General features: G+C 59.2%; 2 protein-coding genes across 4 annotated transcripts in view; both read right to left on the bottom strand.

Moving 5' to 3' along the window:
* DDC (dopa decarboxylase) overlaps positions 1-690 on the bottom strand; it is a 74,358-nt gene extending 73,668 nt beyond the window's left edge. The window contains exon 1 of the mRNA XM_025449412.3: positions 539-690. The gene's annotated coding sequence lies outside the window, so the exon portion shown is untranslated. The remainder of the gene's footprint in view (positions 1-538) is intronic.
* A 13,600-nt stretch (positions 691-14,290) lies between these two features.
* Positions 14,291-15,573, bottom strand: part of GRB10 (growth factor receptor bound protein 10) — a 156,638-nt gene continuing 155,355 nt past the window's right edge. For all 3 annotated transcript variants that reach the window (XM_025449607.3, XM_025449610.3, XM_025449611.3), the window contains one exon: positions 14,291-14,737. In XM_025449607.3, the coding sequence (XP_025305392.1) occupies positions 14,591-14,737 (147 nt within the window). In that variant the 3' untranslated portion in view covers positions 14,291-14,590. The remainder of the gene's footprint in view (positions 14,738-15,573) is intronic.

A 15,573-nucleotide genomic window follows, 5' to 3' on the forward strand; every position in this document is an offset into this window, starting at 1 on the left:
GGCAGCGAGACCCTCCAGCTCTCCTCACATCACACTCCACAGGTAGACTCTGACTTATCTTTGATGCTCCACACGTTGCAGGTGAGGGAAGAGTCACTATTTCTCTATCATCTCCCGAGTGCTGGATATTTTCCGGACAGTCTGAGACTTAATCCTCACAGTTACCTGACAAGGTAGGTGCTAGAAAATTCCCCGTTTTAGAGAGGAAGAAATGGAGACTCAGGGGAACAAAGGACCCAAAACCACAGTGGATGCAAGTGGAAGGACCAGATGTGCCCCTGTCTGTCCTGTCTTTGCCCTTGAGTGACAGGCAGGAAATCCTCCCTGGCCACACGCGAGCGGCACGAGGGCCTCTGCCCGCATGAGCCGCGGTGTCATCCTGCGAGGCACCGGCCTAGTGGTGACCAGTAGTGACCTCCGGTCCTCAGGTGAGTTAACGTGAAGCCGGTGATCGGTACCTTGGGACCGAGAGTCAAAGTACAGGTGTTGCAGTTTCCAAAAATTAACCGTCTGATTAAGTTTGAAGCCAGGGACTTACGTGCTGGGAATCCTACTTCCTTCTGAGTCTGTTCCCTTTCAGGAGACTTGCTGGCTCTGGGGTTGAGGAAAATGTGGGCAAGCGGTGTTCAGACAGGTCACTCTTTGCAGCTTGAGGTCCAGACAGCTGCTGTCCTCGCTCTTGCAGCCTCCCGTGCTGGTTAAACATTAACTTCTGCTGGTGATAAAGGTCAAGGAAATCTGGAGAAACCTCCAGAGAAAGCTCACTCCCCAAAGCTGGCTCGCTTCCTCTGCAGTCCCGTGGCGTGGATCCTTTTACCGCCGGCCGGCCACAAGATGCCTACACTTCCCCAAACAGCCCCAGTCGCAATTTTTCAGCCTCATCAGGTCATCCCATAAATTCCCACCTCGCACCATGGGAAGCCTTCTCGGCAGCCCCCCGAGCTAAGCCCGCACGCCCCAGCTCTTCCTTCCCCAACCACGGAAATGATGGTTACGATGCAGAGAACCATACAGTGGGCAAGATTTTGAGCGATTTTCAGAGAAAACAGAGTTGAGAGAATTTTATTGGGACATAAAGCACGGCTGAGAGATGGCATCGAGAACACGCAGAGACGTTTGCAGGGAGTGTGGGGGCTGGCCTCTCTGGTGCACCTGCAGCTGCTGGGAGCTAGGGGCTCGGCAGGTACAAAGGGCAGAGGGGGCGGGAGGCCGTGCCCAGGCCATTCCTTAAAGAACTGGGCACAGACGGGGAGGACAGAATGGCCATGGCCTGAGGCGCTCGTCACAGGCTGGAGGAGGGAGAGCTCTCGGTGTTCTGCGCCTGGGGGCCAGGATAGGCCAGGGATGGGGTGGGGATCCAGGATTCACGGTTAGTGCTGGGACCCCGGACTGAAGCAGGGTGGGGTCACTGAGGGCACTGCGGAGACTCTAAGGCTCTGCAGGAGCCGCTGGAGGAGAGGAGTAGGTAGAGGAAGGGGGCCCTACAGGGACACATACCAATGGCTCCACGTGCAGCCTGACATCAGTCGACCCCAAAGAAGTAGTTGTCCTCATAGGGGAAGGACGAGGGAAGGCATCTGTGAGGGCAGTGAGGCTCAGAGAGCATCGCAAGCCCTAAAAGGAGTCCCCCCACCCCCCCAAGGACCGTACAAGGCAGGGGGTTTTTGAGCCATGGTTCCTAATCTGTATTTCCTCCAACTGCAGGGGAAGGCTCTGGAGTGTTTTTAGAAAGCTGAGCCTCAGCGTCTGTGTGTCTTCATTTAAGGTCACTCTGGCCCTTGTGTGGAAAATGGACCAACGGGTGACAAGAGTAAACTCGTCTCTACTCTCCTGACTCACGGGAAAGAGCAGAAATCCAAGGAACATGGCAGGAGTTTTGGATGGGCTGAGGGAGGGGAAGGGGTTGGTTATGTGTGCACGCACAGGCCTGCTTGTGGATGTGTGTGTGCATGTGGGTGGGTCTGCACGTGAGCAGGTGTGGACGTGAGTGTGGGGGTGTCAGGAGGTTGCTGGAAGAGGATGGCCAGGGGGTCACGATGACTGAAGGGACAGGAGGCCCCTGGAGGGATGGTGATCATTACGGATTAAGAAGAAGAGCTCGGGGCGGGCCCGTTTAGGTTGGGGCACGAAGGAGATTAAGAGTTTGGCTCGGGGATTAAAAAACCATATTTAATTGAAACCACAAATACAGGGATCCCTGGGTGGCGCAGCGGTTTGGCGCCTGCCTTTGGCCCAGGGCGCGATCCTGGAGACCCGGGATCGAATCCCACATCAGGCTCCCAGTGCATGGAGCCTGTTTCTCCCTCTGTCTGTGTCTCTGCCTCTCTCTCTCTCTCTCTCTGTGACTATCATAAATAAATAAAAAAAAAAAAAAAAAAAAAAAAAAAAAAAAGAAACCACAAATACATAAATCATAGGTACCACGCACACGTATCATTTGGTGGAGACGTACATGAACTTTTCCACGTAGGAGTCTGTGGCTCACAAAAGAGGTCTGGGCGGGAAATGAAGTTATGCACGACGAACGTGGAGATGGGGTTTGGAGCAATAGGACTGGATCAAATCACCCAAGGACAGTGTGTGAGAGAGCGGAGTACCGGAGTGCACGACTTACAGAAAAGGAAGAGACCCGGTAATGTCACTCTGACCAACAGTTTTCCTACCAGCAGACAAACGTACCAAGGGATTTAAGTGACTAGTGGAAAATTCTTGTTGGGGTGGGATCAGTCCACGGTCTAGGGTGGATGACCTCGGGGCACCTGCCCACACACGCTCCTCGGGGGGTTATTTTGTGCCGACGTGCCAGCCGGCCTGGTGCCACCTTGGACAGACCTGCCATGACGACCACTCGGTGGCCTGAAATCTTCTTGGGCATCCTCCTGACCCCATTCTTCCTTTTTATCTGACCACACAAGTCCTAACACTTGAGTGCACCCGTGGGGCATAACGTCCGAGATCTGCTCCAGAGATTGCACTGCAGCTCACACCTGTTCCCCACCATCGCCCCAGGGACCCCGGCGAGCCGCGGCCTCCGGGAGGTGGGCTGCACCCGATGGGAGAGCCACGCGTCCCGCGGCTGGTGGCCCAAAACATGCTCCCGTCTGGAAGTCTCCTTCTCAGGCCATTTCTTGTCATACCCGACCCGGCCGGTTGGCGTTTCCCCTCAGCGTCGTGGCTTCTTTGGCGTCGGGAGGCCGCTTTGCGTACACCTCCCTCTCGGGGACGCCGTCCTCCCCCGAGTGAGACCTTTCGTAGATGCTTCGGTCTAACCAGTCAGCGGAACGTTCTGTGTCCTAGGGACGTTCTGCTGACCTCCGTGCAGCGTGCACGGCCCTCCGCGGGCACAGGGCCGCTCTCTGGAAAGAACCCAGCTAAGGGTGCCCCTGTGCTCCGTGAGGGAGCACGGTAAGGGTGCCCGGGGGGGGGGGAGGGCTCAGCGGTGGAGCATCTGCCTTCTCAGCCCAGGGCGCAACCCCAGGGTCCTGGGATCGAGTCCTGCGTCCGGCTCCCCGCAGGGAGCCTGCTTCTCCCTCTGCCTGCGTCTCTGCCTCTCTCTCTGCGTCTCTCCTGGATAAATAAATAAAATCTTAAAAAAAATAAATACATTGATTAAACATCCCTCCATAATTCTATCCTGGAGACAGTGCTATTGTCAGTATCGTCTGTCAACACCGACCCTGGAGGAGCAACTGTGCTGAGCACCCGGAGGTAGGGGGTAGGGCCGGGCGAGCTGCATTTGCCGCCTGCTTCCCCGCACTCGACAGCACCTCATCATCCTGCTGCGTCACAGCCAATATCCTTCCCCACTTTGCGGTTTCTGTTTCTTGATGTTCAGAGTTTTCACTCCAGGGCTGTTCAGACTGGATGGCCCAAGTCTGTTCCTCTGGGCTCCTCGGTGTCAGGTTTGCTGTCTCCTCCACTCCGAGTGTAGACACGTGGACCCCTATTTCTCTGTGGTGTTTTTCTACACTTACATATTTTTACTCTTAGATCTTCACCCACCCCTGGGACTTACAGGGAGGCAAGACCGACGAGGGTCCTAATGTATCCCCCCAACTAGTAGAACAATTCTCCCGACGTTAATTTTGGAGCAAAAGTCCCCATCTTGCTGTTTCCTGAGCTTGTCCTTGTTCTGTGGAACATCTATCTCTGTGTCCTTCAGCAGGTAAACGCCACGCCTTTTAAGGAACTGAGATACTTGGAAGGGCAAGAGTTCCTGTACAAGTTTTCTCTTGCAAAAAATTCCTTGCTACTTTCACGTATCTCTCTTTCAAGAGGAACGTTCAAATCGTTTGCTGGTGCATTCAAGAACCACGGGGGGATGTGGGTTGGAAGAACATTAGCGCGTGATGTTAAAGGAAGTCTTTCCGTCCAGAATGTTGCTGCCCCCAATTCTAGTCCGGTCCCCATCTTGGTCTGGGGTCCCTCTGGAGCTAATCCTGAGACAAAGATTCAGGCACAAGTAGTTTATTTTGTTCGTGACCACAGAAAACCTGGGCAGGGATGGGGGAAGTAAGGCAGTGATGGGAGGAAGCCAGCACAGGGCATGTTCTCAGGCTCGTCTACACTGTGGGCACCTGCAGGAACACGGCTTCTGCGTCTAGGGCATGGACTCTCCGAGCTGGTACAGGATGTTCCCTTGGTGGGTGGGGGGGGGGATCGCTCGCCTGAGCACCCCTCACTCAGGCAGAGCCTGCGCTGGTGACCAGGGCTAGCCCATGGCAGAGTCACGGCTCAGCAGTGGTTCGCGAGGGGCCTCTGGCCCGGATGCTCAGCAAAGCGTTGTGTTTGCACATCAGCTTTGGAGGCTTGTGGACACAAGATCTTAAATCTTAGGTACGTTTCATGATATCACATGAGCTCAAGCTTTCCAAGACACAGCCTGTAGTTGAAGAACCTGTTCCGGTGTTGTTACCTGCGTACGCCCTGACGTCGCTGGCGGGCTGGGGGGTCTGGGTGCATCCTGTAAGCAGACTCCGGGAGGCGGCCCCTCCAGGCGAGTCGTAAGGCCCATCTACACTGCGCAGTCCCCCTCAGAGTTTCAAAGCCACGGCATCCGGTCTGGAGTCCAGTACGTGGATGTCCGTGTCTTTACGTTGTTGAGACTTGACGCTTTTCAGATCGCGGACGCCCTTGCAGCATGGAGTTGTGCCTTGGCTTGTTCAAAGGAAACACACGTCCCAAGAGAGGTGTCTGTCGAAGGAAGGGTTGCCTGGCGAGGGGGCACAAAATAACCAGCAGGGGACACACCGACCTGCCGCCGGAGGGCCTGGGCCCGTGGCCGATGGGGCACCACTGCCGTCGGGAGCTGCGTGTGGCGGGGACCCTGGCCTCTGAGATCACCTAGCCAAGACCAGGGACTGATTCCATCCCAACAGAACCTTCCAGGACTCCGTTACCTTCATCTGTATTTCTTCACGGCCGCCGCGATGCCCACACCATGTTTTTCTTACCGTTTTCAGGGAACCAGGCCTGCACGTCCATTTGGGCAACTTGGATGTTTCTGGGACACAAGGCCTCTCTCGCGTGAGTGGTTTGAGGCATGACCATCGAAATCCAAGCACAGAAGTATCTGAGGACAAAGACCACTCGGCCCCTGTCATCTCCTGATGAGACAGGAGGCCTGCGTAGGCCCCCGGTGGATGAGCTCTCTGGCTAATGCGGTTTCTCAGCCCTACTATGTGGCCTTTTGAGTGAGGGTCATAGTTCCTGGGTCCCAGGTGACCCCCAAGGGGAGGAGTCACACCATCAGGACCAATGTCAGATTTCCCTGGAAAAGCCACTTAGCTTAGGGCATGGTGAAAAGATAATTTCCGTGCTTCTCAGCTGAATAGATGTTTGGTTTTTTTTTAATTTTTTAAAAAATTTATTTATGATAGTCACACACAGAGGGAGAGAGAGAGAGAGGCAGAGACATAGGCAGAGGGAGAAGCAGGCTCCATGCACCGGGAGCCCGATGTGGGATTCGATCCCAGGTCTCCAGGATCGCGCCCTGGGCCAAAGGTAAGTGCCAAACCACTGTGCCACCCAGGGATCCCTGAATAGATGTTTTTTAAATTTGCGTAAACACAACTTGTCAATTCTGTGTTTCACGGGTTGAGCCTCTGCTGCTGTGGCTACGGGGTCATTACCAAATCCTGAATTCGTCTAGATTTTCTCCTCCATTCCCTTCCAGGGGTTTTATCGTTTTGCCTTTTACGTTCAGGTCTGTGGTCTCCTCTGAGTTGGAGCTTGTGAAGGGTGTGAGGTCTGCGTCTAGATTCACTGTTGTGCATGTGGGCATCGGGTTATGTCACCATGAAGAGCAGAAGGGACCATCTTTTCTCATTGTGTTGCCTTTGCTCCTTTGTCAGTTGATTACGTTGATGGGGGTCTACTTGTGGATTCTCTGTTGTGTTCTATGGATCTGTTCTTTCACCAGTAATACAGTCTTCTTTTTTTTTTTTTTTTTTTTGAGGCGGGGGCGGGAGAGGGAGGGAGACGGAGGGGGTGGAGAGGAGAGGAGAGGAAGAAGGAGGAGGAGAGGAGGGGGAGAGGGAGGGAGAGGAGGAGGGAGGGGGAGGGGGCAGAGGAGAGGGAGAGGGAGGGTGAGAGAGAGAGAGAGAGGGAGAGGGAGAGAGGAGGGAGAGAGGGAGGAGGAGAGGGAGGGGGAGAGGGAAAGGGAGGGAGAGGGAGGGGGAAGGTGGAGGGGGAGAGGGAGAGGGAGAGGGAGAGGGAGAGGGAGAGGGAGAGGGAGAATCTGAAGCAGAAGCAGAATTCCCTGCTGAGTGTGGGGCCCCGTGCAGGGCTCTATCCCACTACCCTGAGATCATGAACTAAGCCAAAAATCAAGAGCCCACTGCTTGACCCATTGAGCCACCCAGGCACCCCATTAATACACAGTCTTGGGGCCCCCGGGGCGGCTCAGTGGGTGAAGCATCTGCCTTGGGCTCCGGTCATGATCTCAGGTCCTGGGATCCAGCCCCATGTCCGGCTCCCTGCTCAGCGGGGGTGGGGGGGGGTCTGCTTCTCCCTCCTCCCGCTCATCCTCTAATAAATAAAGATCTTTTTTAAAAAAACCCACAGTCTTGTGGATCCCTGGGTGGCTCAGTGGTTTAGCACCTGCCTTTGGCCCAGGGTGCAATCCTGGAGTCCCGGGATCGAGTCCTGTGTCAGGCTCCCTGCATGGAGCCTGCTTCTCCCTCTGCCTGTGTCTCTGCCTCTCTCTCTCTCTCTCTCTCTCTTTATCATAAATAAATAAAAATAAATCTTAAAAAAAAAAAAAAGATCCACAGTCTTGATCTGCTGTAGCTTTAGAGTCAGCCTTGGGTTTGAGTGCTGGGAATCACCCAACTTTGTGCTCTTCTAATTTCTCAAATCACTGGATCAGGAAGTCGGTGAGGGCGTCATGAGCAGCACCTTTAAAAAAGAAGTCGCATCAAAGAGGAAAGATGGGCATTGCACCTCTTGCTTCAATCACGTGTGTGCATGATGCGCACTGCGTTACAGGACAAACGCATCTTACCACAGGTTGTCATCAAAGCTTCAAAATCCACTATGGATACTCTGTTCCCAGCGAAATAAAATTGGTCAAGATTTGTAAAATCTAAACTGAGGATGAAACAATGAGCGAAAAAGCTTGAGAAGGCAAGTTGGATGGGCCCCCTGCTGCTCCTATGATTTTTATTGAATTAAAAAAATGACATTCACATGTTCCTTAGCTATTTGTGGTTTTCTTCCATGAATTTTTTGCTTGCATTTCCAATATTATTTCCAGCTCAGGGGTGAGAAGGAGCTGGCTTGGGAGAGGGGCCTGGCATGCCATAAGGTCCTGAGGGCGGCGCTGGAGGCTGCGTGGGGCCCCAAGGCCCGGCGCCCCGGTGGCTCTAACAGCTGACCGCATGGAGTGATCCCGCCTCTACTTGCAAGCCGATGGTCAAGCGAACGCGCTACGGGAGGCGCCCCCTTGTTTGAACTCGAGCCTCCCCTACGAGGTGGACTGTCGGTGGGGGTGGCCCGTGCTCCAGAGGAGAGGGATGGTGGAGGCAAGCAGAGGGCAGAGTGGAGGGAGCCCTGCGGGGTGCTCGGGTTCAGAAGCCCCAGCTTTGCCAAGCCACGGGGCATGCTCAGGGAAGGGAATGAAGGCCCCCCCCGGGCTCTGTGGTTGTGCAGATGACAGCCTCACAGGGTGCACAGAGCCCCATTGGGCGCCAGGAGACGGGGGCCAGGCCTGGCCGTGCACACCTGGCCGTGCACAGCTGAGCCAGCCTAGCCCAGCGGCCAGAGCGAGCAGCCTGGGTGCCCGGCAGGGATGACAGCACACCGGGCTGCACGCCTCTGGCACAGCACCCGGGGTCCTGACAGGCCCATCAGTGGCAGCACTGGAGGTGGCCTGTGTCCTGCCGGGGCAGGAGCCCCGGGGGCCTTTCCGGCTGTGCCAGCTGGTGCTCCCTGCGGTGCTCCCAGGGCTGCTCCCCAGGGTGTTCCCGAGGCAGCCTCGAGGCCTTCTAAGTTGAGCCGCAGCCTTTTCTGGCGCAGCCCACCCACCGATACGGTCCCCGTAGCAGCTCAGCAGGTCCCCGATGGGCCGGGTGAGGGGTAAAAACACAGCAGATGCGGGCGCCACACGTCCCTGCAGCCAATGTGAGCTGGACATGGTCTCGTTACCTGTCGTGGCCTGTGAGCAAGCGTCGTATTGCCAAGCCAAAGCCTTTACTTCCAGAAGCTCCCCAGAGCTTGGAGATGTGTAGCTTCGGAGCTCCGAGGCGGAGTCTGACGATCGCGCGGGTCGGAATCCATGGCGTCTTTTCACAGGTGTGTTACAGGACTCCCCCAGGCTTGCCGCTAGAACGTGCCAGAGGGCACAAGCCTGCTCTTGACAGCCTCTAGAAGTCCCCTCCCAGGGGAGCGACCCCGATGCATGGGGCGCCGGGCCCCGCGGCACCTTCTCTCCCCACTGAACCAGACCCTAGGGGAGCGAGGCCAGGCGTGCAGCTGTGCGGCGTCATCCCCGAGGTTCCTCTCGCAGCCCAGTCTCACAGCAGGACGCGGACTTAGCGCCGGGTAGGTCCCACGTCCACATCTCTGTGGGGAAAGATCTCAGCCGTCTCAGAAACAGCGTCGTCCTATTGTAGGTAAAATTGAAAATAGGGCAGTAACAGAATACCAACACCACTTCACTGCCTGCATGAAATAAAAAATAATGCAAGTCCTCTCCCTCTAATCAAAATAAATGTGTCAAGAAGTGCGTCCTTCGGCCCACTGCTGATCGTCGGGGAGAAGGCCCCGGGGCTCTCCTCAGGACGCTCGCCCTGGCTCCCGACAGAAACGCCAGCATTGTCAGGATTGGGTTTGAATTACAGGAAGGCGCAAGAACGACCGGTTCCCCGTGTGGTGGCTTGTAGAAAACCATCTGTCGGGGATCCCCGGGGGGCCCAGCGGTGGAGCGTCTGCCTATGGCCCAGAGCGTGACCCCGGGGTCCCGGGATCGAGTCCCACGTCGGGCTCCCTGCATGGAGCCTGCTTCTCCCTCTGCCTGTGTCTCTGCCTCTCTCTCTGAGTCTCTCATGAATATATAAATAAAATCTTAAAAAAAAAAAAGAAGAAAATCATCTGTCCGGAAGCCCTGCCTGGCCCCTTCTTGTTCCTGCTGGGAAAGAGGTGGCCGTGTCTGCAGATGAGGAGCAGCGCACTTTCTGTTCACACTCGGGTGCTTGGGTGCAAACACACTACACTTACAACTAAAACACACTCAGTCGGGGGGATAATCCCTAGTGGGACTCAGGTGGGCAACAGGAAATGGACCTTTCCCACCCCTGGCCCCTGCAGGCCATCTGCTCCCTGAGCAGGTTGCTACTCTATAGAGAAGCCTCCTCTGCGCCAGGGTGTGTGCGGAGGATGGGCTATGCGGACACAGCTGAGCTTGTGCACCGTACGTGTGTCCCATGAGAAACCACCGCCGTCCCTCCCAGCCGGGAAGCAAGTGGGACCAGCCAGGTGAAGGCGAGAGGGCAGCGGCTGCGTCTCCCCCGGGGGCCGAGGTAGACGTGTGGCTTCAGGGGGCGGCCTGAGCCTCGGGCGACACATGGACCCTCGGGTGAACGCCCCCGATCTCATCAGCCTCACCGCCCCGGCGACGTCGGCGCTCACGACCAGTCACCGGGGCCAGCCGGTCCAGCACACCTTCCGCCACGCTGGAAATGCTCTGCACACCCATCTGGTGGCCCCTACGCGGAGCACTTAACATGTGGCCAATGACACCTGGAACTGAGTTTTTCATTTAATTTTTTCATTAAAATTCAAATAGGGGCGTGTGTGTGTGTGTGTGTGTGTGTGTGTGTCTGGTGGCATCGTCTCACTTGGAGTGCTCCCAGCCTCCCAGCGGGCCTCCGGGCCTCCCCAGCACCGGGCTCCAGCTCTCGCAGACACCCCGGCACGTGCGCGCCTCAGTGTGTAGTTACGGGGTGGGTGGGGGGGTTATTTTCTGAGAGAATTTGTCATGCTCTTATTTCAGATAACAAAACTCCGTAACTGCCCCAAATGACACTGCGGTCGTTTGCAGTAAAAACCCCTGGGGGTGGGGTGGAGGGCGGGAGGTTCTATTGCACACTAACGCATCATTTGCACACTAATGCATCATTTGGGGAGATTTGCCTGGAAGGCGCGTGTGACCAGGGGGCAGCGAGGAGACTCAGCTGGACGATCCATCTGGACTCGACGGCTTCTGGCGCCAGGGCGCGGGGGTCACCTGCACGGCTCTCTCTGTTTTGCCCTCTGGGATCAAACACAACCCGTGTCGTCTTCTCCGTGCCAACTCCCTAGAAGTGGCCACTTGTAACAACAACTCACCTTGTTGTTCCAACAACCAGCACCAATCTCCTGTGAAGAGACTCCAAGTTGAAAGGAGAAAAATGACAGGGGAAACATAAAACAGTAGCGAGCACTCCGGGAAGAACCCCGCAGGGGAGTCCGTCCAAACTGCAGCCAAAACTAACTAAAAAAAAAAAAAAAAAAAAACCTAAGCCATCAGGTTGCAAGAGCTCAAAGCAGAGATGCGGGAGTCCAAGGAATGGACAAGGAAGGGGGATGGCTCTGACAGGAAGTGGGGGGAGACGCATGGACTTCGGGGGTGAGGACTCCACACAGGCAGCGCAAGGAGGGTGGGCCTGCGGGAACACCCTCGGTGACACACATAGGGTCGGGACACGGTGGGGCCCAAAGGGAACCCAGTTTAAAAGGTCTGAGAAAAGCAAAGGGGTTGGCATGCAGGTCAAGCGGATCCAACGCACTCAGGTGTCTTTGGAAAGCGTCGTGCGGTAACACTATGAAAGTCCTCGTCGATGTAATCCGGGCAACAGTTCCAGACATCAAAGGAGCCTTTGATGCACCACCGGTCGAAAGTGCACACGCATCGTGCGCAGGCGGTGACCCCTCCGTACATACCGACCCCTTCCTGCTGTTCCGGGAAAGGCTCCAGGGCTGCCCCGGGGCCCCGTGGCCTGGAGCCCCCGCTGCACCACAGGCTCCCGCGCTAGGGGGTCCCAGCCACCCTCTGGGGCTGCCCCCCGGCCGTCACCGGCCTCGCCAGGGCCCGGGACGCCTCCCTGTGCCACACACCACGAGCGATTTGGGTGTTCCCTGCCCCGCTTGCTGGTGTAGAACCCGCAGTATGAGACGTGGGGACACCGCTCTTCCCGGCCCGACCCCGAAGCTGTAGGGCAGTTCACGTCCGACGTTTAACAGGCTCACGATGTCATAAAAATCCTTCTTGCAACTTTATTCATCACACGAAATATGCTTGATTTCTTAAGACATTTTTTTAAACAATGTATTACCTGAGAGCGAGGGGAGTGTGCAGGCACGCTCGCGCGGGCATGGAGGGGGCCCGGGGTGGGGGGTAACAGGTCTGTAACACCCCACGCACTGCACGTTTCCTTCCCCACTAAGTCCAGCTGCTATGTGGGGTTTTCCTTTTAAGAAAAGAAAATCACGGGCAGAGAGAGAAAAGGTCAGCAGGCTCTACAACGACCCTGAGCTGTCCCGTTTACATTCATGTCATTTAAATACAAAAGTAAATGTCGAACATCCTCCCCCCCACCCCTGGTTGGCTGGGCTCGGGTGCCCGCCGTCCTCGGGGCACCGGCCCTCTCGGGTGGAATTCCTGGCCATGAGGCTCAGGGGCTTCCCTGCTCCACCTGGCCTGTCGCTGCGGCCAGGGTACGAGACGGTGTCAAACCAGCGACACGAGGACCGAGGCAGACGCCAGCTGTCATTCTCCTGTCAAATAAAATGCATGTTTATAAACACAAAACGCGGCGGACACCAGCTTTCTCGCGGGGAGGGCGTGGGGTCGCAGCTCACCGGGTCCAGGCAGAAAGAAGGAACAAAAGAAATGGTGCATTTGGTTTACGGTGAGGAGAACAACGTCTGACGGTGCTGAGCGCGGCCAGGCAGGTGCGCCGGGGCCTGCCGCCAGGTGTGCCAGGGCCTGCCAACGGCCGGGTGGGGGGGGGTGGTTAGTGCACCTCCGTGGCTGCACCACACACTGGCTACAAAAGGTAGAAAATGCAACTGAGCATTTATGGTGAAAAACGTCCTGCTGAAAGTTTTGCATTTGTGTACGTGGCCCTTGGATGGCGAGTCCGGAGCGGGGCCTGTAACCTAGACCAGGGTTTCCCGACCCAGAGCTCCCCACAGTGCATCGGTGTCCCAGGCCGGTCCTGGGTGTCCCACACCAGGTGCACGCTGCAGGTTGGGGCCGGGGGCGGGGGCCACAGTCAGGCACCCGGCGGCTGGCACCCGAGCCGAGCACCCGTCCTGCGTGGTGACTGAGCCGGGGCCTGTCGGGGAGACCTTCGGCTTTGCAGGGACCGTAGGTCACCCCACAGCCACAGCCCCTCTCATGCCTGGTGACTCTGCTTAGGGGCTGGGGGAGGGGAGGCCGGGGGGGAGGGGAGGGGTGGCCAGGTGGTAGGGTGGGGAAGGCTGGGGCTGGGGGGAGGCTGGACCAGAGGCGAGGCCAAGGGGTTAGGGGGGGCCCAGGAGGGGAGGAGGAGGGGGGCAGGGGAGGCCAGGGGGGAACACCGTGGCCTGAGCGCCTCAGCCCCGGGAGGGGAAGTAGGCCCGTGTTGAGCGGACTCAAGAACCACACGTGCCATGAGTCCCCCCGTGCGCCATCAGCCGAGGGGCGGCAGGACGGAGGTCCCAGGGGCGGGGGGGAGGGGGGGACCCTTAAATGCCAGGCTGCAGATGTGCCCTTTTCAAGGCTACGTCTTTGTCACCATGGAAACCGCAGCGCGGGCAGCCAGGCAGCTGCAATTTCCCCCTTAGATCCTTTTCCGCCCCAGGCAGGGGGGTGGGGGTGGGCACAGCCAGGGAAGGGGCTGAGCCACCGTGGGGTGGGGTGCAGGTGAGGGTGGAGGTGGGGGGCAGGTGAGGGTGCAGGTGAGGGTGCAGGTGTGAGGGTGGAAGTGAGGGTACAGGTGAGGGTGCAGGGGGGCAGCTCCAGGCCGCCCAGCCTGCCACGCTGGGAGCCAGCGGGCTCTCCAGGGCACCGGGCCTCCCGGACCGGGCCACGAGCTCGGGTGACCCCGCACGCGGCCTCCCTGGCAGACAAGCGCCTGACCGCGTCCGCAACCTGCCCGTGCCCACCACGCGAGCACCGCTTACTTTGTTCTCAAAAAAACGAAAAGCTGTTGCAGGATGCGGGGAGGGCCCAGGCGGCCTGTTGCCCGGTTACCTGCTCTGCGTGGGCGCCCACTCCCGAGCCGCCTGCCCGCCCCGCCCCTGCACCCCAGCGCACAGAGACCCCATGCATCCCCCTGCTCCTGCGCCCCAGCGCATGGAGACCTCATGCCCCCCCTCCCCCGCCCCTGCACCCAAGGCACGGAGAGCCGCACGCCCCGCCCGCCCCTGCGCCCCAGCGCATGGAGACCCCACGCTCCCCCTGCACCCCAGCGCATGGAGACCCCATGCATCCCCCCGCCCCTGCACCCAAGGCACGGAGAGCCGCACGCCCCGCCCGCCCCTGCGCCCCAGCTCATGGAGACCCCATGCATCCCCCCGCCCCTGCGCCCCTGCACCCAAGGCACGGAGAGCCGCACGCCCCGCCCGCCCCTGCGCCCCAGCGCATGGAGACCCCACGCTCCCCCTGCACCCCAGCGCATGGAGACCCCACGCCCCCCCCCCCCCGCTCTGCCCCTGCGCACGGAGACCCCCGCCCCTGCGCCCCGAGAGCCGCAGGACCGCCTGGGGGGCCGCGGCCCGCGCCGGAAACAAAGGAGGCGTGCAAAAAGGGATCGCTACAAAAAAGTAAACGTATCAGTTTTAATCGTCAAGATTATTCCAGGGAAGAGTTCGTTTCCAATCCCTCGTCTCCGGCTCTCGGCCCTCGCGGCCCGGCCAAGGCAACCGTGGTCGTTGCGGGTTCACGGGTTCGCCTCCCGGCGGCGCTCTGGTCTCCCCGGCGGGGGGGGGGGGGGGGGGCGGCGGGGCGGCGAGTCCCTGGAGGGCGGCGGGAGGGACCCCCGGCCGGGCACTCCGCGCCCCCGGCCCCGCGCCCGCCCCTCCCGCTCCAGTGTCAGCTTCCTCCGGCGGCGGCCCGGCCCGTGGGTCATAAGGCCACGCGGATGCAGTGGTGCTTGAGCTTGCAGGGCAGGACTCCCTTGTTGAGCTGGTAAAAGTCAACGAGCTGGATCAGGTCCGAGAATTTGGTGTTGCCGTCGTCAAGGCTGAAGAACATCTGCCCGTCGTCCTCGCACTGGAGGGACACAGGACACGCGCCCCGTTAGCGGCCCCGGAGCTGCGGGCGCGGGGCGCGAACCCGGGCCGTCGCCGTCTCCAGCGCTGCGCGGGGTTCGGGGGCTCCGGGGGCTCCAGGGAGCAGGTGCCTGTGCGCCCAGCCCCAAGCCGACCGCGACCGCGGGGCCGCCCATCCCCGCCCCGGGGGGCCGCCCCATCCCCGCCCCGGTGGCCGCCCATCCGCCGTGGGCCTGCAGCTCCCGCTCCAGCTCCGAGGACTCCCAGGAGGCAGGGGCCACGAGGGCGAGAGCACCTGTCAGAGGTGGTGGTGGGCAGCACAGGCGGCCAAGGAAGCTCGGCCCTGGGGGGCAGCCCCCAGGTCTGCGCCCATGGTTCCCCTCCCTCTCCCCCCTGCGGACCGCCTCCCCTCCCCTCTGCGCTGGGCGGAGCAGCCGTTGGGGCACCAGGAACGCTCCCCAGGTGCCTGCAGCTCCCAGCCTGGCCCCTGCGGGGCTCCGGGGACCCCAATCTGCTGGGCGCCAGCGGAACCGGGCACGGCCTCCACCGAGCCTTCTGCACCTGGCCTGTGCCCGGGCGCCCTGAGGGCCAACCCACCGGGGAACTCTGCGGGGCCACCACCACCTGCAGGACCTGCAAGCTCGGTAGGCGGGCCGCAGGCTCTAACCTGCTCCTGAGCCACAGGGGTGCAGGCGGCAGATGCTGGGGCCCACCCAACCCCGGGATACACCAGGATCCACGCCCCGCACCCCTGGGCCTAGAGGGTCACCCGTGCGCCACTGGGACACAAAAGGTGCCGACCCACCTAGGCAGTTTTCAGAAACGTTCGAAGGAAAA

Source organism: Canis lupus, chromosome 18 (genome assembly GCF_003254725.2).
Source record: "Canis lupus dingo isolate Sandy chromosome 18, ASM325472v2, whole genome shotgun sequence".
Taxonomy (NCBI): domain Eukaryota; kingdom Metazoa; phylum Chordata; class Mammalia; order Carnivora; family Canidae; genus Canis; species Canis lupus.